This window comes from Muntiacus reevesi, chromosome 3, assembly GCF_963930625.1.
Source record: "Muntiacus reevesi chromosome 3, mMunRee1.1, whole genome shotgun sequence".
Taxonomy (NCBI): Eukaryota; Metazoa; Chordata; class Mammalia; order Artiodactyla; family Cervidae; genus Muntiacus; species Muntiacus reevesi.
Genome location: NC_089251.1, coordinates 243,767,780 through 243,795,068, shown reverse-complemented (window position 1 = coordinate 243,795,068; position 27,289 = coordinate 243,767,780). Strand labels below are relative to the sequence as shown.

Genomic DNA, 27,289 nt, shown 5'->3' with positions numbered 1-27,289 from the left:
AATGTAAAGAGACTCAAGTTAGACCCTGGGTTGGGAAAATCCCTTGGGGGAGGTCATGGCAACCCACTCCAGTATTCTTCCCTAGAGAATCCCTTGGACAAAGGAGGCTGGCAGGCTACAGTTCTTAGGGTCGCAAAGAGTCGGACACGACTGAAGTTAACTTAGCACACACACATGAAAGTATGTTGTAATGTTTTATGGAGAAACTGATTCAGTGAAATGGGAAAGTATTAAGTTACATGGAAAAATAAATCATGATAGCCTCTCTTTAAAAAATTAGGCAAAGGATTTGAAAAGACATTTCTCCAAAGAGGATCTACAAATGACGAATAAGCACAAGAAAAGATGCCAACATTATCAGTCATTAGGAAAATGCAAATCAAAGTCACAATGAGATACCACTTTATACATACTTGGATGGTTGTAATTTTTTAAATGTAAAATAAGTGTTGGCAAGAATATAGAGAAACAAACTCTCATACATAGCTGGTAGAAATATAAAATGGTGCAGCCGTTTTTAACTTAAACACAGAGTTACCATGAAAGTGAAAATGAAAGGTGCTCAGTCGTGTCCAACTCTTTGAGACCCCATGGACTATATGGTCCATGGAATTCTCCAGGTCAGAATACTGGAGTAGGGAGCTGTTCCCTTCTCCAGCGCATCTTCCCAACCCAGGGACAGAACCCAGGTCTCTCACACTGCAGGTGGATTCTTTACCAGCTGAGCCACCAGGGAAGGCCACAGACTCACACATGACCAAGCAATTCTACTCTCATGGACCCAAGAGAGCTGAAAACATATACTCACACAAAAGCCTACACAAGTGTTCACAGTAGCACAACCCACAGCAGTCAAAAACTGAAGTCAACCCATGAACAGACAAATAAGTGTGATATACCTATGCTATGGAATATTATTTAGGAAATTAGTGGCTTCCAGGGAATGAGACGAGGTTGGAACTGAGAGGCTGAGTTTTCTTTTTTGGCAGGGGGTACGGGCACAGTGTTAAAAATGTTCTGGAATCAGTGGTGATAGCAGCAGAACTTTGTGAATATACTATAAACTCCTTAATTGTATAGTTTAAAAAGGTTAAAATGGTGAATTTCATTTTATGTGAATTTTATCTCAATAAATGTTATGTGAATTTTATCTCAATAAAAAGTTTTTTAGAAAAACATTTTGGGGCATCAATGTCAACAAAAGGTAAGATCACTGTCAAACAGGTTACTGTTATGAAGAAGCAAATGAAAACAATGCACATACAAAGCTCTCTGTCACACTCTAGCACTATATCTGACAAGTGCTAGTTAAGTGCGCCAAAGAGTCATGGCCAGACTCAACTTGTGTCTAGCTTGCAGTACTCTAAAGCTTGCCACTAGAAGGAAATTTCACAGCTTATTTGTTCCCATTTAGAAAGCAAAAATTAGTGACACTCTAGAAATGTGCCATCCCTTTATCCAAGCTATCCATTATTAATCAAGTATAACTTGTTCAATGATCCCTTAGCATTTTTAAGAACCAAATAGCATATAAGGCAATCATACAAAGTAAGTAAGCTATCAGGTGAAGTTCCCTTTTTTATTGCTAATCCTTTAGTTTTACATTTTATAATTAAAAAACATAAAGAAACAGCTTTTTAAAAATAATATTCTTTTTTTCTAGTTTACATTTCTAAAACCTTACAACACTGCTGTTAAAAAACTCTAGACATTCCTCTTTAAGAGACAATTACAGCAAAGTGATAAAAAGCACTGGTTCTGAAATCAGATGGATTTGTTTTCAAACTCAAGCTTCTACTTGTAGTTGTGTAAATGTGGGCGAGTTGTTCAACCTCTGGAAAAAAAGGGATGATACTATCTACTTTATAAGAGATGGTATGAAGATTAGATAAGAACATGACATAAGGAATATAGCATAAGAACAAAGTCTGGCATAGTCTAGGCTCTCAACAAGAGAACATCTTATCTAGGAACCAGATGTCCCTTTAGCTGACAAACTCCTCTCTTAAGTATTACAAGATAACATAAGCTCATTTTTCTGTCTGTCATCTTCACTTCTTAGATTAAGGGACCCCAAATACAATGAAATCCTGGCCTTCAAAAATGAAAAATAACTACTGCCTGAAAACAATGATTTCTCTTCATCACAGAGAGAAATAAAGCTTCAGTCTTATAATCCAAATTCATCCTAAACAGTCATCAGAATAATCCTCCTAAAATACTGATCTTTTCATATCAACATCAGATCAATCCTCTCTCCAAAGGCAGCATCTTTTCTGTTGGCTTATATGATGCTGCATTCCTCTGTTTTTCTCTCCTCTCCCTTTCTGATATTTAAATGTTAACTTTTTCTTCAAAGTCCATTTCTCTTTTCTCCCAACTTGACTGCATTCCATCCCCTGGCAATAAATGCTATTTTTATTCCCAAGGGTCTAAAATTTACACCCTAGCCCAGACTTCTTTAAGTACAAAACTCATATATCCAACTACTTATTCACTATTTCCACTTGGATGTTTCAGAGGCATCTCAAACTTAACATATCTAACTCTGAAAACTTTAAACCTGCTTTTCTATTATCTTTTTCACCTCTGTAAAATTATCTCCATATATAGCTACTCAAAAATTTATCTAACTCATCAATAACATATAATCCATCACCAACCCTTTTGGTTCTACCTTCAAAATACGTTTTTAACATTAAAAATGCACCTTTAATACATCTTGAATTTCAAACCTGAAATTCCTAGAATATTACCACAGCATCTTAACTGGTCTATTTGCTACTAGTACTGATGCTCCCCATATTCTCCTCAATCCAGTCTTTCCAAACAAACAGAAGGAACTTTTAAATGTAAGTCTGATCACATCAAACCCCTACTTTAAAATATTCACTGGCTTCTCCTTAAAATTAAATCCAAGGCTCATTAACATGGTCTATAAGAACCTGCATTAATAATCTACTCTCTGCCTATCTCTCCAATTCCATCTCATTCTCTGGCTCCAGCCACAAACTCCTTAAAAAGACCAATCATTTCTTATTGGGGGTACGTTATTCCATACCATCTGCCCTACTACCAGCCCTAATCCCACTTTTATTCTTCATATAGCTGGCATCTTCATATTCTTTCTTCAAAAAGGCCTTCCCTGATCCTCAAATCCATCAGTTTCCCCACTCATCATTCTCATAGAAACCTGATATTTTCCTGTAGAATATTTACAAACACTTACAAAACAAGTCTACGTGCTTACTTACTTAATGTCTATCTCCACTATTAGACTGCTCCATAGAGCAAGAACCACATCTATTTGATTTGTCTGACACCCAAAACCCAAACATCTAGATAGCATCTAGCGTAGAACAGCATTCAATAGACTTTTTTCTTAATAAATGAACAAACAAATCTCATACTAGATGACAGGTTTTTTTTAAAATAAATGCTACAATGGAGATTAAAGGAGGTACTATATAAACAGAGACTAGAATCATAAATCTGAAAGAAGTGAAAATGAGCAGATTACATGTCAGCTGAGTCTCTGAATACAACCTTTGAAAAGCTAATACTAATGGCTTTTCATTCCAGTTAGAACTGCTGCCAAGATCCTACTGTACACCACACAAATCAAAAGCTCTAACAGTGACACTTAAGCACATATATTTTTTAAGCTTCCCAGATGATTCTCTTGTAAGAGAAGCACTGAACTAAGCAGAAAGAATGAGCACATATGTCAAAACAAAAAAAAAAAGGACTAATTTGAACAAAAGAACTGAAATTAAGAAAGGAACTGCAAGCTGAGGAATAGTAATTAAACCAACGAAGGCATGGAGGTAGTGGGGTACATGAAGGCAAATTATGACAAATACATTGAAGACAGATTGTGGAAGTTCTTAAATGCCTCTACAGGAAATATGGACATTATCCTGTGGACAGAAAGGAATGTGAATGATTTTTAAGCAAAGGAGGAATAAGCACAGAGCTCAGAAGTAATTTAGATATTAGGAGAGACTAGAGTAGGAAGAATCTAGAGGCAGAAAAATCAGTTAAGAAGTTACCTAACAATGCAGATTTTTAAAAATACTGAGATAAAGAAGTAAAACAGAGAAAAGAAGTGGTAGAGAGACATTTCTGGACAAAAGAGAGAATTCACGGTATCTGATTATAGTCTGAACACAGCTGGGGAGGTTTCTATATTGGAAAACTGCATCATTTATAACACCATACATAAAATGACATAAAGGACACACTATAGACACATGTTTTTAAAAAGCTAGTTAGGAACCTGAGAAAACTCATGTACCTCTCAGGAGAATACCAGAATATTCTGACATTCTACACTGAATAACCAGAGCTGTTGGAAATTTGAACCTGGCTAGCCTGTAACAAAGTCGTGAGTCATCTGCATTAAGAGAAAGCTGGAGTCATAAGAGAAAATAGAAAGCCACTTAAAGAAACACATACATTTAAAGAATATATGTAGAAGAGTCTCATAATAACTCTGTAACAGCAGGCTTTACTGTCCCATTTCTGTTTTGTTCCTTTTAGGTTTTTAAAAGAAAAAGTCTGAGAAGTTCAAATAGTTTTACATGAGTTGACCAAGTCACCTAAGTTGAAAGAGGCAGAACCAAAAGCACTATACAATCTTTTGCAGTATGCTTACTGGTACAGGCTAACAGGTAGGACTTCATGGGATCCATACAACAAAAAATTAAGTCCTTAGTTTTGTAGGGTCAGGAGATAACATTTTTCTGAACTATCCAAGGATTCTGGAGACCCATCAAACCAATACTTTAAAATGCATAGGTAAATATATGTATTTTTTTAGAAAGACAAAAACATATGCAATTTTAAGTGAGCTGGGCTTCCCTGGTGGCGCAGACGGTAAAGCGTCTGCCTACAGTGCGGGAGACCCAGGCTCGATCCCTGGGTCGGGAAGACCCCCTGGAGAAGGAAATGGCAACCCACTCCAGTACTCTTGCCTGGAATATTCCACGGACTGAGGAGTCTGGTAGGCTACAGTCCATGGGGTTGCAAAGAGTCGGGCACGATTGAGAAACTTCACATTCTTAACCAATTATAAGAATTTATGTTGTTACTATATACTCTTAGGTTCTTTTCACAAACAAACGGGAATTATATGAAATGTATATTGATTTTGTTCTTGGAATCCTAAAAGTGTAAACTTTATTGAAGTTTATCCTCATCCCCTGAAAGATAAGAAACATTAGGTAACTAACTGATAATGAATAAAATGAAATAATAAAGATGAATGTGAAGCTACAAAGACTATTTACAATAAGGGAAGGCTAGAAAGATCTGATAATTCATTTACATAAATCAAGTCCAATCTACCTAAGAATAATAATTATTGTCTTAGGTCAACTTTCACAGAGCTAAATTCAAAATTAAACACTGCATATTATTACATACAAGTAAAGAAGTCAATGTTTCCACAAATATTTTTCTTTAAATTATTTTAAAGGTAAATACAGAAGTTAACAAAAATATTTTCAACATACCCTAACTTTACAGTGTGATAAGAGTCCCCACATTGGCTGTGCACAGGCTTCAAGTTCAGCAGCAAAGGCAGCGTAGTAGGTTTGAGATTCAAACTCCACATGCTCATTTAGTTCTCGCTTATTTAAATTCATACCTTACAAAAATTAAAACAGGTATAAACCATGCCAAATGGAAACAAACACCCATACTCAAAATCAAATAAAATACTTCCTCATACCAAACAGATTTTAATGTTCACAAATGGCATAAATGACAAAATATGTTTAGAAATTAATAAATTATTAAAAATAAAATAGTCTGGTCCTTTCAGAATTCTTTATAAACTAGACTTTCTTAAAAACATTTTGTGAATTATCTCTTTCTTATATAACATAAATGAATATACTAAATAAACTCAAAACTATTTTAATTGGCACTGGTTGAAATTTTTATGGAAATGTTAACAATCTTTCTTACAAGAAAATTTCTAGATTAATGCTTTAAAATGCTTTTTAAAATTACACTCCTATTTCCTATATAATAGTTTGACTTTTTTCATAACTCTGATATGTTTCATGAGCACTTTATTAAATACTTACAAATATCAATTAAAATGAGACATTTGTCATATAAATGAATGATGTGCTATTATCTTTTAATTAGTGTCTGATAGTTTACTATTAGTAATTTTGCAAACTAAAACTAAATAAAAAAGAAAAAAACTGAAATTCATACCTTGAAAGAAAGAGACAAAGTTCATCCATGTCACTAACAAACCATGGTCCTCCAAAAATCTCTTAGCCACACTTTGATGAGAAAGGATATTAATAAAATCACTGACAAGAGGCCAATAAGTGTTATTCTTCAGCAATGCTTCTCCACAATTCACTACAACATGTAAACTATTTTCTTCATCTAAAACAAACACAGACACATACACCCAGAAAAAATTAGCTTAAAAAAAATAGCCTTACCAATGATAAAGATTATATATTTTAGAATCAGAGTCACCTAAATTCAAACCGAACCTGACATTTAATACCTATATGGCTTCAGGTATATTACATAGCTCTGGGAATTAAATGTTAACATAACACTTAGCACATCATTATAATTATTATTACTACCTGTAAAACATATTACATGATATTGAGTTATGAAACTATAAAAAAATACATAAACTTCTTAAGCCTTAAAAAAAAAAAGCCTCAAAGTTTAAACACGTCATTGGAAGAAAGAGACGGGGAGGATTAGACTTGTAGAAAATCTTTACTATTAGAAGTTATAACATGTATGTATTAGCTCTCTTGACTTATTTCCCTATTCCAGCTTAACTGATTCACTGGACAAACAAGTCCCCCATTCCCACTGTAAAACACATTAATACCCATAATACACAGAATGCTCAAAATCAAGCCTATTCCAGACTACACAAGCCCCAAGGTATATGCTTATCCAGAGTCTGTTTTTGTTTCTGTTCATACTAATTGCTCCTTGTATTATAAAATTTAAATCACAAGTATATAATCTGATAAAACATGAATGCATAAATAGAGCTATTATAAAAACGGGATCATAAGCTTTTGAAAGACAATAAAAGTGCCTAAGAAAATATTGGAGGAAAAAAATCGTAAGAGTACAGAAGATTTTCAAAACTCAGACTGTTTCATAAAAATTCTTATGTTCTGATTCTACTTTAAAGAAACTGAAAATGGAAATCACAGGTGCTGCTTTACAAATGTAGTATATATGTGAGGTAATTAGCCTCAAACTAATAAAAAAAAAAAAAGAAAAACAAATGTAGTATATACAAGAAGGATAAGAGAGAATTCCAGTAAAGAATACAATAACTTACAAATGCTTTGCCCAAAATGAAAAGACTGGAGAACAAACAAGCATCCCTGTGATGTAAGTTAAAATCCTCTGTTTAAGATATCTATGTATCATTTTTTAACAATTCCTCACTCTAATCAACTTTCTAACTAACCACCTTATTGTCAAACTCATCGGTGAAGAGGGCTTCTACTGTACTTCATATTTCCATAAATTAAATTTAGGTTTCAGTTCATGAAATTATTTCACCCAATTCAAACTTAACAACATATGAAACAGGACCCACAACAGAATGAGAAAGGGTACAGCTGAATGAGGAAATGGAGATAAGGGAACTTTTACAAATTACCCACACCTAAGATTTGGAAAGAGTGACAGACTTTATTTTTCTGGGCTCCAAAATCACTGCAGATGGTGACTGCAGCAATGAAATTAAAAGACACTTACTCCTTGGAAGGAAAGTTATGACCAACCTAGACAGCATATTAAAAAGCAGAGACATTACTTTGCCAACAAAGGTCTGTCTAGTCAAGGCTATGGTTTTTCCAGTGGTCATGTATGGATGTGAGAGTTGGACTGTAAAGAAAGCTGAGCACTGAAGAATTGATGCTTTTGATCTGTGGTGTTGGAGAAGACTCTTGAGAGTCCGTTGGACTGCAAGGAGATCCAACCAGTCCATCCTAAAGGAGATCAGTCCTGGGTGTCCACTGGAAGTATTGATGCTGAAGCTGAAACTCCAATACTTCGGCCACCTCATGCGAAAAGCTGACTCATTAGAAAAGACCCTGATGCTGGGAAAGACTGAGGGCAGAAGGATGAGATGGTTGGATGGCATCACCGACTCAATGGACATGAGTTTGAGTAAACGCTGGGAGCTGGTGATGGACAGGGAGGCCTGGCGCACTGCGGTTCATGGGGTCGCAAAGAGTCAGACACGACTGAGTGACTGAACTGAACTGAAGATTTGGAAATGTTCTCTGACAACTACAGCCATTATGAGTCAGTGAGCAGTTGATTTTGATGGGACAGTGCTTAGGGATGCTGAGATTTTTTTTAACTTTTATAAACACTGAGAATCACTGTTTAATTGAAATCAGAGGATGAATAAGTGGAATACAATTAATCAAAATCACTATTTTCCTGACACTGCTTTAAATACTACTGTTCTTGTGAAAAATACTTTGGAATCTATAATGAAACAAAATGACTAGAACTTCTATTTTTATCCAACTGATACTTTTCCAAATATAGATACAGAGAGAGCAGTGATTCAGTGTTAGATGATATTCACTCAGCAACAAATATTTACTGAGCTCCTACGGAGAGTCCAGCATTCTAGTAAGCTCTGAAAATAAAGTGGAAAGTAAGTCAAGATTTTATACAGTCTCTTTCTCTGCTGAGATTAATATAAGAAGACACAGCATGGTAGGGCTGTAATAGAAAGAGTACAAGAAATCATAAGAACAAATAAAGCTGGTCTACAATTAAGGAAAAAGAGTTTCCTGAGGAAGTGATGTTTATACTGTTATTTATAGAATGATGTAGAAATTGGGATTAGCCAAATAAACTAGACATGAGGAGCAAATGGTATTCTAGGTAGAGGAAGCGGTATAAAAAATATTGGAACTACTGGACAAAGAATGCAAAGGTTAAGTGGCACCAGTGAGTCTAGATGGCCTTATAAGTCAGCTTTAGGAGTTTGCAGTTCATGAGACGAGAATGGCAAGCCACAGAGGGGGTTTTAAGCAAGAGAGGACATGAATAGATGCTTAGTGTGGAAAGTGATTATAGAAGAGTGCTGATGACTAGTAACAGAAGGCCTAGAGATGGCAATGGCTTGAACTACAGTGCTGGCATAAAGAGCAAAGATGAAAAGAACTGGTTATTCTAATATATTTAGAAGGATTTAAATGACAGACCTGGTGATGGTCACTATATCTACAAAGGGTAAGAAGTCAAAACTGACTCCTAGGTTTTAGGTTGGGCAGCTCTGTAGATGGTTAGGGTGGTGGGAAAACACCAACTTGAGCACTAACACACACAAACTTATAGACACACACATACATGTAATAGGAAAGAAGCAGAACTTCATTTTTGGTGTTGACATTGTGTGTGTGAGGTGCTTGCAGACATCCAAAGAATATAATTCAATAAATAATATGATATTCAGGACAGATGATCAATCTGGCATTATAAGCAACTACAGACATTCCTATAGTTATGCAACACATGGTTTAAAGTTCCATTCTACACAGAAAATTTCACAGAACTATAAAATTTCAGGGATATGGAAAAGTATAAGAAAGAAAAAGTATAAGGAAGGGGTCACGTACTACTAGAGGCTTTTTCCTTTTAATTTTCAGTTATTGCTGTGGCCATGTGAATACTCCTTATATCAGCTCCTATATTTACTAACAGTATAGACAAAATTTTCAAACACTAATGACAATGCATACAAAGGCTAGACAGAGGCTGTTACAAACTAAAAAGCATAGAAAACCTGGGTAATATCTGTAGCTAATTCAATATATTTGAAGCTCATTCCAATACTCTTCATGTAAAAACAAGGAAAACACATGGTGTTTTTAGAAAACCAGTAAATATGTACCATGAAATGTTACATACTTTTGAAAGAGGAAACAAAAACAGCACTGGAGCTAAAGATAGTGTTAGACCTGTTAGAAATAATGTAATTTATCGCTAGAAAAAATACATTTATATTTTAAGATCTTAGCAATGCTACTTATAGCTATTTAGCTTTTGGAATATTCAATCTGTGTAAGAATTTCCAGGACAGACTAACTGCATTAGAAGAAAGCATATGTAGAAAGCAATGAAGACTATGTAATACAATTTCAGAAAACACTGGAAAAGTAAGAAAGGCAGAGATAGCAAGGCCAAGTGCCAAGAAACACCAACACTGACAGAAAAAGCAGAAAATAATTTCACACCACACAAAGAACAGAGAATCAACAGTGTGAAATGCTAATGAAAATCAAGCAAGATAAGGTCCAAAGTTTTATCATCAGCTGCCTTATCATGTAGTCATAGAAAGGGTGACCATATAATTAATCACATAAACTGGAACACTTTTGAGAGTAAAACAGACTGTATTAAAATTGATGTCAAAATAATAGGCATAACCTGGAGCAGTTCTAGGAAAAGTAGGACATGTGGCTAATGGAGAGTCCTGGACAATTCTGGAGAAGCAACAGAACGATGGCAACAAACACTAGATGGAGGTGGGTTAGTGAGTGACTGGAAGTTAAGGAAGCAAACACAAAAACTCTCGCAGGAAAGCTGGCTAGGAAAAAAAAATGGGAGGCAGACTCATATACATCTTCTTCCCAAACATTCTCTAAAACACAAGCCATACATAATAAGCACAGCTAAACCACCTAGTCAAGAAAAAAGATTCAGCTCTTTTGAGAAGAGTAGATACTTTTCATTTTTTCAAGTTTGCCAGTTTATCATTGATACAGTTCAACAATGACAGATACTATTTCAAAAAAGAAAAAGAGTAATATACACAGCTGATGGACAGGGAGCTGGCGTGCTGCAGTCCATGGGGTTGCAAAGAGTTGGACACGACTGAGTGACTGAACAGAACTGAATATACACAGCCAAGTATCTAATAAAGAAAAGGGCATCCTACACAAAGATAGAAAAATAATGCAAAGCAGTTTTTAATATTTCCATTTAAAAGGTAAAGAAGTATACTGCTTTATGTAAATAATATATTCTCCCACTATACTTACAATGGGAAGTCAGAGTTATTGTACATAGTGAGGCAGAGTATGAGTTTTGAAGTCAGACACCTAGACTTACACTCACAGCTATAAAACCATAGATCACTGACTTCTCAACTCCCTGAGCCACAGTTGCCTCACCTATAAAATGGAAAAAACAGCATCTACTCCCCAGAATTACTGATGGTTACATTAGATAAAACATATTAAAGCACTGGGAAAGAAACCATGGTATACAGTGAGTGCTCAGAAGATGGCAGCTCTCATCATTATTAGTGAGCTATTATTACATAGAAGGCATCATGCCTGCACTGACCCCTATATAAATTTTCAGGCCATGGTACTGCACCTGAGAATAGGCAGACTATCAGTATAAAGAGAAAACAGGAGCTCGTATGCAAAAGGAGACAACAGCAGAAGGCACGTCTCAAGCATAAGGTCTCCCATTCACAGAGAATGGAAAGGTCCTAAGATTAAACTTGAGGCATTGTTTGTTATTATTTTTTATATTTAGCTCCAAGTGCCAACAAGTGAAGACAAAGTCCTATTAAAATTGACCTGGCTGTATTGTGGTTAAGAACAAAGATTCTGACATCAGGAGATACAAAGTCCTTTTTGGTTCTGTCATCTACTAACTTATATACTCTACAGCAAATGACTCAATTTCTCTAAGCCTCAATTTACTCATCTTTAAAGTGGAAATAATAATAACACCAATCTAGAGAGCTGTTCCTGGAGTAGGAAATGGCATCCCACTCCAGTATGTTGCCTGAAAAATCCCATGGACAAAGGAGCCTGGCAGAATGCAGCCCATGGGGTTGCAGAGTCGGACACGACTGAACGACTGAGCATACACAGAGAGTTGTTCAGAAGTTTAATTGAAACAATGTATAGATAATATTAACACAGTGCCTAGTACATAGCAAATACTCAAATATTATAAATTATTATGAGGAGGTAAAGTCAAGATGAAAGAAAGACCACAAAGAAATAAGAATGAGAGGAATTCCTAGAAATGTTACGACAATATGAAAAGGCATTAAAGAAGAAAATTAAAGATCACATTAAAGGAACATATAAAAGGCAAGATTTATTTCAACTTTTAAATTATAAAAGTATACACATATAAAATGTCTAAAGCTGACAATAACAAATTCATGACTGCAGAAATAGAAATATATCTAATAAGAAAATGGTTAAATAAGTTACAGTAAAGTCATATGATATTACTATTTGCAATCATTAAAAACATGTTCTTAATGTGTATACTTGACAGAATATTTTAAAGTACATATTCTTATCTACAAAAATACTCAGCTCACAAAAAGAAATGAAACATCCCAAGATGTTAACAAGCTGTTTGTGAATAACAAAACCGTATTTAAAGTTTTTTCTTTAAATTTTGCTAAAATTTTTCAAGCTTTAACAAACATGTATTATTTTGTAATATTTTTAAAAGCTACTTTTAAGCATTAAAAAGAATTTTTAAGGCTAGTTATGCAAAGTGTACTTATAATACCAGTGAAAGTAATTCTGAGTTTACCTTGTAGCTCACTTTTAATAAGGCAACTTTCCATCATGTATAACAGCACAGTGACCATAATATCCAGCAGCTGACATTCTTCTGTTACCTGTCTGGCTAGCTCTTCATTGCTGAACAACTGAACACTAATATGCACAATTCTGTTAGACATAGTATCTGATTCATGACTTTTCTTCAGTGTCTTCATAATGAAAGCATAATGCTGAACAAAAGTTTTTGTAAAAGCAACCTGTAAAATGTTTTAAACAGAAAGAAAAAAACAAAGTTTAAGTTAGATAACACATTTTCAACATATTATACCAGCATTTTAAAGCTATGATTAGCTTATGACAATGTCCAAGACAATTGTAAAAGTATTTTCAATGATGGTAGTCTTACATTTGTCCCTTTTTTGAAAATTAGCAAAATAGTTTGATAGTTAAAAAAATATTCAATATGCATTTTACATTATTAAAGTTGTAAAGCAATTACAAAGATGGTTTAAAAACACAAATCTTCACTATGCACAAAGGTATCAATTCACTAATGTCAAAGTATGTCTTCGTCCTGTGCTAACTACTTTAGCAATAAAATCTAAAGTCTCATTTGAAAATCATTAAGCTGTTTACACAACTGAACAATAAGTGAGTCAATGTGACTACTCCAAAAGAAATGATATTTTTTCTATTTGATCTGCAAGCCAACCAATATTTAAGTTTTCTTTTTTGTGTACCATATACATTTCGTCTATTGTTTTCTTAAGTAGACATAAACACAAAAAACAGCATTATTAAAATGTCACTCCTAAAGAGGCTTTGCTTCTTAAACCATAAGAAGAGCTAAACCATGATTCACTGTCTTTTCAGACACGAGGCTGTATAACTTTGCCATAACCATACAAGAGTAACTGGTGGGTCCACACCCTCTGAGACTAGAGACTTCACTCATCTACATGTGTACATGAGTCAATACCACTGTGTCTTTAACAGTTATGGCCAGAAGCTACTAACTCTGTGCTTTTCCCATGCTGGATCTCACAATCTAAATTCAGTTGTCCCCATTAAACATTTTCTCAAAGCATGTTGCATCTTTCTCCTTTAGAGAATTTACTACAATTTTTAACTACATATTTATTTGGGTAATTGTGCTTTTGTTTGTCCCCCAGCAACTTCTCTGGACCAAGACTCACGCAGAAAGGTAACCCTAAGAATCCTGCTCTGTAAAAATGCTTTGACTCAGATCTAAAATACTGTGCTTTTTGTGTAGGCCCTCTTTTGGCAACCGAGCTGAGAAATATATCAAAAAGATTTAAAATTGAAAAGGCAAAGAAAGGTGACCAAAGTTCAGAAAAGAAGGAAAAAATGTAGATACCTTATACTCTTGATCTGGAAGCATGTTGAGTAAGAAAGTCACCATCTTCTGGGGAAATTCATACTTTATTGTCCAAAACAACAGCTCTTCTAAGAAACTTTTATGTTTCAAAACATCCATTATGGATTGATCTACATAAGAAAAATAATATTTATCACCCTGATGATTTAAGTTGCTCATCTCATTTAAACCTTATTATAACAACCCAGCAACCTCAAACATCTGACTATGCCTAAAAATCAAGGCTATCCTTTCAATAATTCAAATAATAATACTAACAATATCAAGTTGTTTCTATAATGTCCACAGTACAATAAAATACTTAGTCCTTATAATTCAATATAAAGTAGTTACTAGAAAAATAATTACTTGTCCTTAAACGTAAGAACCAGACCTGAAACAATGAAGTGGTTCCAAATTGGGAAAGGAGTATGTCAAGGCTGCATATTGTCACCCCGCTATTTTACTTATATGCAGAGTACATCATGCAAAATGCCAGGCTGGATGAAGCACAAGCTGGAACCAAAGACTGCTGGGAGAAATATCAATAACCTCAGATACACAGATGACACCACCCTTATGGCAGAAAACAGACAGGAACAAGAGCCTCTTGATGAAAGTGAAAGAGAAGAGAGAGAAAAAGCTGGCTTAAAAATCAACATTCCAAAAACTAAGATCATGGCATCAAGCCCCATTACGTCATGGCAAATAGATGGGGAAACAATGGAAAACAGTGACAGACTTTTTTCCCTTGGGCTCCAAAATGACTGCAGATGGTGACTGCAGCCATAAAATTAAAAGACACTTACTCCTTGGAAGAAAAGCTATGACCAACCTAGACAGCATATTAAAAAGCAGAGACATTACTTTGCCAACAAAGGTTTGTCTAGTCAAAGCTATGGTTTTTCCAGTGGTCACGGATGGATATGAGAGTTGGACCATAAAGAAAGCTGAGCGCTGAAGAACTGATGCTTTTGATCTGTGGTGTTGGAAAAAACTCTTGAGAGTTCCTTGGACTGCAAGGAGATCCAACCAGTCCATCCTAAAGGAGATCAGTCCTTTAGAATATGCATTGGAAGAAATGATGCTGAAACTTCAATACTTTGGCCACCTGATGCGAAGAGATGACTCATTTGAAAAGACCCTGATGCTGGGAAAGATTGAAGACACGAGGAGAAGGGGATGACAGAGGATGAGATGGTTGGATGGCATCACCGACTCAATGGACATGAGTTTGAACAAGGTCCGGGAGTTGGTGATGGACAGGGAAGCCTGGAGTGCTGCAGTCCATGGGATCACAAAGAGTGACAACTGAGTGACTGAACTAAAGCATAAGCCCTTTATCTAAAATTTCTACTATGATTTAAAACAATTATCTTACAAGAACAATATTCATGGCACATAATTTAAATAGTAATAATTTTAAACTAAAAACATACTATTAAGGACAAACTCCAATTTTGTTCTGAAAAATCTTTATAGGATAACTTATCTATTTCTTTAAAATTATCCTTCATAAATGAAATGCTAACTTCACTAGAGAAAATAATCATTATTGCACTGCTTACTCTAATACACAAAGGCATTTACTCTCTTCTGGTAGGAACATACCAGGAAACACAAAGAATGTTAGCTATGTTTACTTGCACTGGACTCAAGACGCCCTCTTCATACATAGAGCAAACAGGAAATGGATGTCCCTTTTGAATTAAAAGGTATTCGAAGGGGGAATAAATTAACTCCTGGAAAGCCTATTTCTAAAGCCAAGTGCCACTCCTTAAGGAGTACACACCTTAGGCTCTCTCCTGCTTATCTCTGACTCCTTACCTTGCTGAATCAACAGAAAGGTCTCAACTGGTACATGAGGAACTGAATTTTTTTAAATTTTACACTGGAATATATTTGATTACCAATGCTGTGTTAGTTTCAAGGTGTACAGCAAAGTGTGAATTGAATGTTTTTAATACTTCAGTTCTCTTTTACCCTTCAAAATTAACTAGAAAATTCTATTAACCTTTACTAAAGCAAACTATCTTGGGATACTGCTCTGAATCATCAACTCTATATAAGGGCATCAAGTGTCAACTATGGACTGGTTCAGTGCTTAAGCAAGAACTAGAGTCAGATAAGAGATCTGAAAAACCAGTATCACATGAATCAAAATACTCAGGTACAGTCCTAACTAATTACATGTCAAGTAGTCTTCCAGGGTAACCTTGCAGAATTTTTTAATTAACCCTACCCCAATCCTATCCCCATGTTACAGTTCTTCTATTATTGAGTAATGTGTCCATATCATAGGTGGCTCAGTGGTAAAGAATCTGCCTGCCAATACAGCAGACTCAAGAGAGGCAAGTTTGATCCCTGGGTCAGGAAGATCCCCTGGAGGAGGAAATGGCAACCCACTCCAGGATTCTTACCTGGAAAACCCCATGGACAGAGGAGCCTGACGGGCTACAGTCCATGGGCTGGCAAAAGAGCCAGACACAACTTAGTGACTAAACAATAACATCATGATCTCCTCAGGTAATGAGTCTAAAAGAGTAACAACTCAGTATTTAATCACTCTCTTGATTTTTTCGTAAAACACTAAGCTTAATAAGACTTAAATCAGATACAACTTTAACCCAATTTCCCATTAATAATTAACAGCCACTATTTTCAGAATAACAAATTCATTAATTTAGAAACACTATGATTTAAACTACACAGAGACAAAAATATCTGCTAATCCCCCATCTAACTCCCTTTCAATGGAGCCTTCAAAATAAGCCATATGCAGGACTAAAAATAGAAATACAATTATACTACACAGCTCTTACTTGGAAATAAAAATTATTTATTTTTCAAATCTCACAATTTTCTACTTGTAAAACAGAAATCTCTTCCTCCTGCCACTTGCAGGACATGGCAATGATTTAAAAGAGAAATGACCAGTTTTACAAGAAATGAGGTAAAATATACTCAAAGGTCACACTGACAAGATTCAAAGTCAAAAAGTAATAAAATTAGGGGTCAAATGAATTAGGTGACAGGAATAAAAAGATTATAATTAAAAATTAGAATATAACCTACATATGGCTGATTCATATCAATGTATGACAAAACCCACTGAAAAATAAAAAAAAAGAATATAACCTACAGCACACATTGTTGAAGTCAATTTAATTCTCAAAATTCACTTGGTACTAACATGATTGAGAATTTCACTGACTAACAAAAAAAAAATCCCTGCCAGATAAGTGCTTCTGAAAATAATTACAAACCTGAACAAAACTAGTAGTATTTATTCTTTTTTTTTAAACTAGTAGTAATTTTTCTTAAATTCATAGTTATAACTCTCTGCAAGTTTGTATTAGCCAAAGAAAAGCCTGAAGCTACTATAATTGTGTATCAAGCATTAAAAATTTTAACTTTGTTTTAAATAAATAATCGAATACACCAGAAAAGCTGCGCCTTCTATTATATTGAAAATAGCTGCTGTTATGTACAATCCAATTTTTCTATCTTCAGACATAAAAGGGGGGGGCGGTGAACCACAATGTCTTCACTGTCATTCTTAAAAGATACCAGTTTCCCAAGATATTTAAAGCATGTGTTATGTGTTTTATACGTTATGTTATAGAAATCTGGTTAGAAATGCTTTCATTACTTATGTATGATTATTACCTTTAAAATCTTGATTAAACTGTCATGACCTTCACAACACCTAAAACCACTTCAAGCGAAATTGTAAAATGAAATTTCTGAAGAATCAATATGTGGTGTAAATGAATGAAAGCTTTTAATTTAGACAATAGAGTCCAGGCTCTGCAACTCACCAGCTCATCTTGGCCATATTAGCTGAAGTCCTCTAGGGCTAAGTTTTTCATCCTTAAAATTGAACTTTTGAAAATAGGCAGTGATGTGTTTGTTAGCACAGTGCCTCTCCTCTTGTCCATCATTACATATTTTATTTTCAGCTCGCTTTCAAACTGTTGAATCAAATTCTTACAAAAACTAAACCACTCTGGACTTCAGACATTTTCAAAAGCAACAATCACTTCTTGGAAAGAGTTTCTACTGACTGAAAAAGCCATTTCTTCAATGTACATACTCAAACCAAACATAGCTAATCAAGTTTTACATCTTTACTCCTTCTTATCAGTAAAGGAAGGAAGGGACAACAGTCCATCTCAAATGCAAAAAATCCAGATATAAAGAAAACAAATTTCAACATCAAGTCTGCATAAAATGTATCTTAAGCCAGAGTTTGACCAGGCTGAAGGAAAACAATGACCTCTTAACACCACAAGAGGTATTTTCTGAATATCCTTGAAGCTTAAACTCAAGTATATGCCTAACAATCTCCTCCAACTCAAATGTGTCTCAAGGACTCAGGTAAGCACATGCATAATTCTGGTTAAGTCAAAGAGCCAGGTAACCAAATGGGTTTCTAATTTCTTTCAGGCATTATAGGTTTTCTGCAGTGCCAAGAAAAAGGGGAACACGTTGCAGGCGTGCGTCCTGGACAGCAAATCAAATTTCATGCCCTCTGCTAACAGTCCATCAGTTGAATGCAGCAACATGAGAAACTAAGAACAGACGTACAAAATGAGCCTCAACTGAAACTGTCTGCTTGCTCCACCTTTCCAAGCAGTCTTAAACGTTCCAAAAGACACACTTGGCAGTAGAAAACATAATCATTTCATGAAAACATTTTAACCTCTGGAGACTTTCTAACAGACAACCCAGAAAATAAGACTACGCCAAGATTCAGAAATCCATTTCAAAAATGGAGCACAGGCTACCAACCAATAACAAGTACTCTCAAAAAGCTTTTAGGGAGGGTAAGAAAAAATACTGATAAAGCATTTAAACTCTGGGATTTGAATTAAGGACCTACCTCTCATTAGCTGTTATGCCTACCACGCCTTCATTCCTCATTCATAAAACAGTAGTAACAATAAAACCTATTTATATGACTACTGTGAGAATTAAATGACAGAATGCACATGCTGGGATTAGCACTATGTCTAGCATATACAAAAGTTTAATACATATTACTTACTACCAACCTATTCCCTCACTATAGGCATATTTACTTTCTCCTTTGCATCAATATATATTGAGTCCTTACTGAGCCCTTAATATGTGTTAAGTGCCATTCATTCTCATTTTCTTTCACTCTTGTTACTTCTTCTGACACATACCCACACTACTTCCCTGCTGCTCATCCTTTTTCATTCTAGAAATTGCATACCCTGAATTAAAAAAAGATACAAATCGAATTAAAGCTTTATAGCAAAAACTCTAGATCCAAATCAAAAGATTCAATGAAAAGACTATTTTTCTGGCTGAAATATAATATTGCTCATTTTATGAAGAAAACAATGAACAAAAGTCCCAACAGTAAGGGTTTCACTTGCTTTTGAGGTCCCCCACAATCATCCCCTAACAACACTTTCTCCAAATTGAACACATCTAATAACATAACTCTCTCTTCAAACAGCTTTGATGGCCAGCCAACCAAGTGCTCTTAGTGATTAAGCATTTTTTAACACAAGAAAAAAAACAAAAAATACCTTTGGTGTTACTGCTTAGTTTGACCCTCTTTCTCTTGCCCAGACCTTGACTCCCATCTTGATCCTCCTGGAGAAAAACAAAATTAGTGTTATTTGTAGTCCTAGTCATGAATTTATATATTTTATGTATATTTAAGTATGCTTAAAAATTATATTAAATATAAAATATAGGTGTGTTTACATATTATCAATTTTACTCTTATGTATCTGCTATAATAAAATATATTTTAATACTGATAACTTTTAATTTAAAATTAGCATTATAATTAAATATATCATGAAAATTCTTAGGATTAAAATGCAAGAGTTCTTAAACTTAATCTGTGTCTCTAATGAAAGACTCTCAAATGCCCCAAAATCCCCAAATAAAAATCTTCCTAAGCTTATAAACAAAATATTAAATGCACAAAGAAGCTAAAGGGGAGGAGGGAAAAGATTAGCATAGGAGGGAAGAGAAGAAGAAGGAGATTAAAACAATGAATAGAGGAAAAGTTTTGAAGAGTCTAATACAAACAAATGAGTTCAAGAGATCAAGTTCTGAAAAATAAACACAGTATGTTAGAAGCTGGAGTTGATGGTCAAAAAACATATTAATAAAAACAAATTATTATGTGGCTCAGATGGTAAAACATCTGCCCGCAATGCAGGAGACCCAGGTTCGATCCCTGGGCCGGGAAGATCCCTGGAGAAGACAATGGCAACCCACTCCAGTACTCCTGCCTGGAAAATTCCATGGACTGAGGAGCCTGGTAGGCTACAGTCCATGGGGTCGCAAAGAGTTGGACATGACTGAGCAACTTCACTTTCACTAGGAAAGAAATCCAAGAAGAAAATATATGTATTTCTGCTCACATGTGATATATCCATTCCTGAAAAAATACCTCACATTAAAAATAACAAGGCTTATGGGGAATAGAAGAGTAAGGGACAAAAAAAACAAAAGAAGAGTGAGGGACAGACCATTCACAACCTATTCTGTAACCAAGAAAGTGTATAACCAAATAAATAACAAAAGCAATAATTGGTACCTGGGGAGATCATTTGAATGCCCAGGCAAACATCTTGGAGTGGTTTGAGTGTGTCTCACGGGATGTTAACAACATACCACCACAACAGAGTGGGAAGCTAGCTGGCTGAGACAACATAAACGGAAGAGGACCAAAGGAAGTAGCCTGCCAGTAGTAAAACCAACAGTGAAGCCAGGAATGTGCCTCTAAAGCAGGAAGCCATGGGTGCAGGTGCTCAGTTCTATTTTCTTCAAATGTTGCTGAAAAGGTTCCTGCTCCCTTCGCAGATGAGGGTCTGTTTCTCTCCAGATAAAGGATATGACTGTACCCCATTATCCCAGATCTCCTGAACTATTGAACAGTTCAGGAAAGATTGCATAGGAATCCAAAACTCCCATGTTATACTGACATCCTTTTCCTATTTTCCAAACATATATGAGCCAACTGGTATTATAAAGACATGTGTGGTAGTATTTTGGCATACTGTCTGTTGTGCTAACCAATTATGCTGATGGCAGGATAGAACCATGGTACAAATTCCCAGACACTTTCTCAATTAAATCAAACCTCCAAAGCAGAAAAGCCTCAGCTTTATGCTGTGGTTCAACCCACTGGTGTAGTATTCTTGGCCTACATACCAAGACTTAACTGCAAGTTTCTGACAAGTCCAGCATCAGCCCTCAGGACCAGTCTGGGGGTTCCCAAAGATACCTCACAGCTCAGTCATCCAGCATTTACTAAGCACTTCCATATGCCCTCTGTTAACCCCCACCAAAGCCAGGCCTCTATGGTCATCTACTTGGCAGCAATAATGACAGTCAAACTCCACTCCCTCTTCTTTTGCCACCCTCACCTTGTGCAAAGAGAAACTCAGTCAGTATGAAATTTTGAGCCATAAAAGACAGATACACGAATGTAAACCATGCCACAAGACCCCGAAGATTTTAAAATTTGAGATTTTAGCTAATAATCATTTATTAAACTGTTCTCCTGACCAGAGAAAAAGAAAAAAAAAACTTTCAATATTATATTCCAGGTTAGGATTATTTCATAATTTCAAATAAAAACTTCCTGTGAAAAGTGCATCTTTGGTCAAGCAATGGCCATGACAATACAAAGTTTTAAAAATTTCCCAAACTCATGCTTTAAAGGACAAGTAAAATTAGTCCAGCTAGGGAGAGGAAAGTCATTCCAAGAAGGCACAAAGACAAAAGTCTAGAAACAAAGATTAGCCTGACATCATCAGAGATATCGAACTCAGCTAGGAAGGGAGTCTACCTCCATTTAAAAAGGTGGGATAATGGGTAGTCTTATACTACACTTGAGAGAGTATATAACAGAACAATTTTCCTGAATGGCAATTTGTCAATACACATATGAAAAGTTGTTAAACTATATCTATCACTGGAACAGAAATTCCAGTTCTAAGAATTTATCTTAAAGAAATAATCAGACAAGTGAATAGGAACTATCTGCATAACACTCATCACAATATTATTTACAATGGCAAAAAAAAAAACAACTTTGGTTTCCAACAGCAAAGCAGAGAATTAGGGAAGTAAATTATAGCACAAATATACTCTTTAAAGAAAAACAACACTAGAGTTCCATATTCATTATGACCAGGTAAATGTTCAGAACTATTACTATAAATAGAAAAAAAAAAAAGCATACCATGAAAGATAGCATATGGAGTATGAAACCATTTAAGTAGTGATACCACACACAAATAAAATCTGTTAAAATATACTCTCTGTTACAGGTGTTTAAAACTATCATTAGTAAGAAAAGCAGGTTACAGAATAGCATATATAGCATGGAGCCTCTAAAATATACCATATATAAAATCTGTTAGAATATATATGATTAGAGTAAGTCACCTCTAAGTGATAGAGTAATAGGTAATTTCATCATCTTTTTGTTAATATTAATTTTCTACTAATTCAATAACAATGAATTATAGCTTTAAGCTAATGAATGTTTTTAATACTAATTATGATTTCCAATCCTAAATACAACAATCTACTCAAGATAGTGGATTAGTGTATTATCTATTTCAAGTTCTATTTTTTTTGGCCGCACCTCGCAGCATGTAGGATCTTAGTTCGCCAACCAGCGATGTAATACCCGCCCCTGCGGTGGAAGCATGCAGTCTTAACTACTGGGCCACTAGGCAAATACCAAGAAAAAACAACAGTTTCAACGAACAGGAATAACTTCCAGTGGTGGGATATTCAGGCATTAAGGAAGATGAAAACAATTTAGTTATCATGACAACAAGACCCCACCCCAAACTCAAGATGGAGAGTTAAGAGTTCTTCCCCTTTTATCCACGAGAAAACAGTATAGAACCCTGGGGGAAAATAACGGGTCCCATGAACAAGAGGAAATAAACAACCTCAACTGAGACAGCATTCATACAGCTCTCAGAAACACTCAAAATGTTACCTAGGTTCCTGAGTAGAGAAGTAGACAACACTGCTATGTGTGTTTCAGGCACAGGTAGACTCCCTTCCTAGCTGAGTTTGATATCTATGTCCAATATCAGAGAAGACCCTTACCCCTACCTTGCCCCCCATTCCCCCAGAAAACAGATTCAAACTCCTAGACTGAAAAATTTACAGGTGGTTTTTCAACCCAAATTAACCTTTCTTTCTTTGATGGATTTACTGGACAGATGAAAAAATATGAGCTCCATAAAAAGAAGTCAAGTTCACAGTTGGTTAAAACAATACTCAAAGAATGTTAATACAAAATACACAAGGCTTAAATGAACATTTAACATAGCAGATTATAAAAATAAAATCCAAAGGAGATCTTGAGAAACTAGAATAAAATGAAAACATTTATGTAAGCCACTGAAACACGAGATTGTTTGCTTTAAATCAATTTTACAAAACAAAGCAGAGAGGGAGCTCTCAAACTTGTCAGCTGTAAATCTGAAGGGGTGAGTGAGTGAGGGACCTGAGTATTTCATTGGAGCTTCTGCCACAGTTTAGTACTGCTGCTAAAATGCTAACAAAAAACCTTAGGCTAAAGGAAGCCACAACATGCTTCATGATAAGCTATCCTTGTGACTCTATACCAAATCAGATCATAATTTTAAAAGGGAATGAAGAGGTGAAAGAGCTATGAACAACAGCAGAGAATACTGTATAACTAAAGCTAAAAAGTTAAAGGGGTGTCTAAGGGAAGTAAAATTAAAATGTTTCTATAGGGGAAAACAAGAAGAAAGGTGGGAAAATTATAATATTTAACAGTATTGAGAAGAGATTCCTAATAATTAGAGCTATCAAACAAAGGAACGGGTTGCCTCATAAGCTAGGTCAGCTCTCAACCACTGGAAGTGTTTATGGAGAGGCTGATCATTTGTGAGGAATGTCATAAAATCAAACGCTAAACTGGCAAAGAAATGTCTTAACTATTTCCAAGGCCTCCTCACCAAAATTTCTGTGATTCCCCACTCTTATCTTTTACCATTAATGTAATTTATAACTAATTAAAATTCAAACCTTGTACCTCTAAAAGTAAAGTCATATTTTTCTTTTTTATTTTTTGGACTCCAAAATCACTGCAGATGGTGATTGCAGCCATGAAATTGAAAGACGCTTACTCCTTGGAAGGAAAGTTATGACCAACCTAGATAGCATATTAAAAAGCAGAGACATTATTTTGCCAACAAAGGTCCATCTAGTCAAGGCTATGATTTTTCCAGTGGTCATGTATAGATATGAGAGTTGGACTGCGAAGAAAGCTGATCGACAAAGAATTGATGCTTTTGAACTGTGGTGTTGGTGAAGACTCTTGAGATTCCCTTGGACTGCAAGGAGATCCAGCCAGTCCATCCTAAAGGAGAAGGACTGATGCTGAAGCTGAAACTCCAATACTTGGCCACCTAATGTGAAGAGCTGACTCACTGGAAAAGACCGTGATGCTGGGAGGGATTGGGGGCAGGAGGAGAAGGAGACGACAGAGGATGAGATGGCTGGATCGCATCACCGACTCAATGGACATGAGTGTGAGTAAACTCCAGGAGTTGGTGATGGACAGGGAGGCCTCGTGTGCTGCGATTCATGGGGTCGCAAAGAGTCAGACACAACTGAGCGACTGAACTGAACTGAACTGATTCATTTATGAAAAGTTACTTTAGCTTTCAATTGCAATAATCCTGCTTTTGCTACAAGTTCTGATCAAATTAGTTTTAACTCTTCACTGGATTCTTTCTTGAATAAAAGCAAGAATATTGAGAGCACATTTACATAGTAACTTATTTTGTTAAGTGATTATTTCTCTTATGTAAGAGCATGAAATACAGAAGACTACAGGCAAAAAAGCAAATTAATAAACAGTGATAATCTCTGGAGAGCACAGCTGGAGGTAAATGTTTTCTTTTTTCTATTTGTCAATTTTTCCACAATGGACATTCAAATTTTATGGTTACACTGGGGGAAAAAAACCTGTGTTTATTTATTTATTTAATTTGTATTAACAGCTAAATGTATCAAAGTCACAAAGATTAATGATCTGGTCAATACACATAGATAAATAGACATACACTGCTTATGGTAATAGCCACAGTGAAAATAATCTTTCCTTGAAAAGTTATCTTGATTTAAACGGTTCTATTTTCTCTAAGAAACTCTCTATTACACCCACGTACATATAATATTGGAGATAATTTTCTTTTGAACTGAATTATCTGATGACTGAACAAATCTAAACAAAAAATGAATAAACATAAATTCACATTTTAAAATACTTCATAAAGTTAAAATGTGTTTCTGTTTTATTTCAGCTTCATTCAACACAAAGAACATTTTCAACTCTTATTACACATTAGCTATACACACACACACACAAAAAAAAAACAGTAAGAAGTAGTAGTATAAAGAGTGTCATGTGTATAAATAGCCCTACTGAGTACATAATGTTCTGTTACTCTAGGGACAGCAGGGACAAATATCTGACACAACTTGTAAGAATAAAATTAAGTAGACAGCAGTATGCTCATTCAAGTAAAACTTTAAACAGGAGAAATCTTGCTGCTGTTAAGAGTTTCAAACCTGTTTCTTCATTTTTCAAATTGGCAGAATTAGACTATGCCTAGGATCTCTTCCAATTCTAACTTACAACATTTTCTAATTGTTATAACTCCCTCTCTACAGCAGTTTTTGAGATGTCATTGCCCTCTTCTCATCCTGTCTCCCTTTTCATATACTTTGCTAAACTATAAGAATGAAATCACAAAAGGGGTTTGTTCAATAACCCTAAGGGTCTGTAGAGTAAGCGTGTAGAAATTCCAATCCTTAAGCCATATTCAGCTCTTCACTAAATATCAAATATAAATGCTAAGAGCAAACATATAATTTGTGACCACAGTTGCAAAATAAAATGCAATATGGCTTTAAAAGCTTTAATGAATTTTTTTAATGGCATAAAATAGATATTTGTTCAAGAACATCTGTATCTCAGTTCACTTCAGTCACTCAGTCATGTCTGACTCTGTGATTCCACGGACTGAAGCACATCAGGCTTCCCTGTCCATCACCAACTCCCAGAACTTGCTCAAACTCATGTCCATTGATTTGGTGATGCCATCCAAACATCTTTATCCTCCATCGTCCCCTTTTCCGTTTGCCTTCAATTTTCCCCAGCATCAGGGTCTTTTCTAATGAGTCAGTTCTTCACATCAGGTGGCCAAAGTACTGGAGCTTCAGCTTCAGCATCAGTTCTTCCAAAGAATATTCAGGATTGATTTCCTTTGACTGGTTGGATCTCCTTGCAGTTCAAGGGACTCTCAAGAGTCTTGTCCAACACCACAGTTAAAAAGCATCAATTCTGGTACATTTTCTATTAACATTTTCCATCTCCTTATCCTTTCATCTACTTTCTCCTTTAATTATTCCATTCTTTATTAAATTACTGCTTGCATTTTCATCATTTGTATATGCAAAAATGCTTCAAAAAGAACTATAATACAAATTTAAAATACTGAAGTCATCAGTTTTTTCAAACATCATTAGGCTCTGCAGGTGGCACAATAGGAAAAGAATCTGCCTACAATGCAAGAGACATGGATTTGATCCCTAGGTTGGGAAGATCCCCTGGAGTAGGAAATGGCAACCCACTCCAGGATTCTTGCCTGGAGAATTTCATGGCCTGGAAATTTCCAAAAGCCTGGAAAGCTGCATTCCATGGGGGTGCAAAGAGTCAGAGATGACTGGGCAACTGAGCACACGCTGTCAGCACAGGGAACTCTGCCTGTTGCCCCGTGATGCCTGAGGTGGTAGTAACTCCCCACAGGAGGGCACACATATACACGTGGCTGGCTCACCTCGCTGTACAGCAGAAAATAACATAAAGTTGTAAAGCGATATACCACAATAAAGCTTTTAAGAGGATGGAAATTCTTATATTTTCCCTCTAAATATATCACATTAAAGCTCAATTAACTTCTATTTATGATTACCTAGGCACAAAAGGAAGCTTTTTCCATCCAAATCACTGGTCCTAATAAAATAAAGTTTCTCATTAAGAAATAAAAGCACAAGAGACTCCAAGATTAGCAGAAAAGTTATGATAATTTTAGTTTCCGTTTTAATCAAATTCAAAACTATATTCTGTTCCTTAAGCTGCAATGAATCCTAGTAAAATTTTAATATGTCCCTTTTCATTCTACAAAGGCAAAGATCAATTTTTTAAAAACTCTCTTTTAACTTTAAATATAAGCTTTCATTCTCTTGAGAT

At 35.4% G+C, this 27,289-nt stretch overlaps 1 protein-coding gene across 6 annotated transcripts in view; it reads right to left on the bottom strand.

Annotated features, from left to right (window-relative positions):
- Nucleotides 1-27,289, bottom strand: part of UBR3 (ubiquitin protein ligase E3 component n-recognin 3) — a 190,134-nt gene that overhangs the window by 113,782 nt on the left and 49,063 nt on the right. For all 6 annotated transcript variants that reach the window (XM_065931732.1, XM_065931734.1, XM_065931735.1 and 3 more), the window contains exons 6-10: nt 19,536-19,602; nt 13,972-14,102; nt 12,622-12,850; nt 6,232-6,411; nt 5,517-5,650 (exon numbers count right to left, since the gene is read on the bottom strand). In XM_065931732.1, the coding sequence (XP_065787804.1) occupies nt 5,517-5,650; nt 6,232-6,411; nt 12,622-12,850; nt 13,972-14,102; nt 19,536-19,602 (741 nt within the window). The remainder of the gene's footprint in view (nt 1-5,516; nt 5,651-6,231; nt 6,412-12,621; nt 12,851-13,971; nt 14,103-19,535; nt 19,603-27,289) is intronic.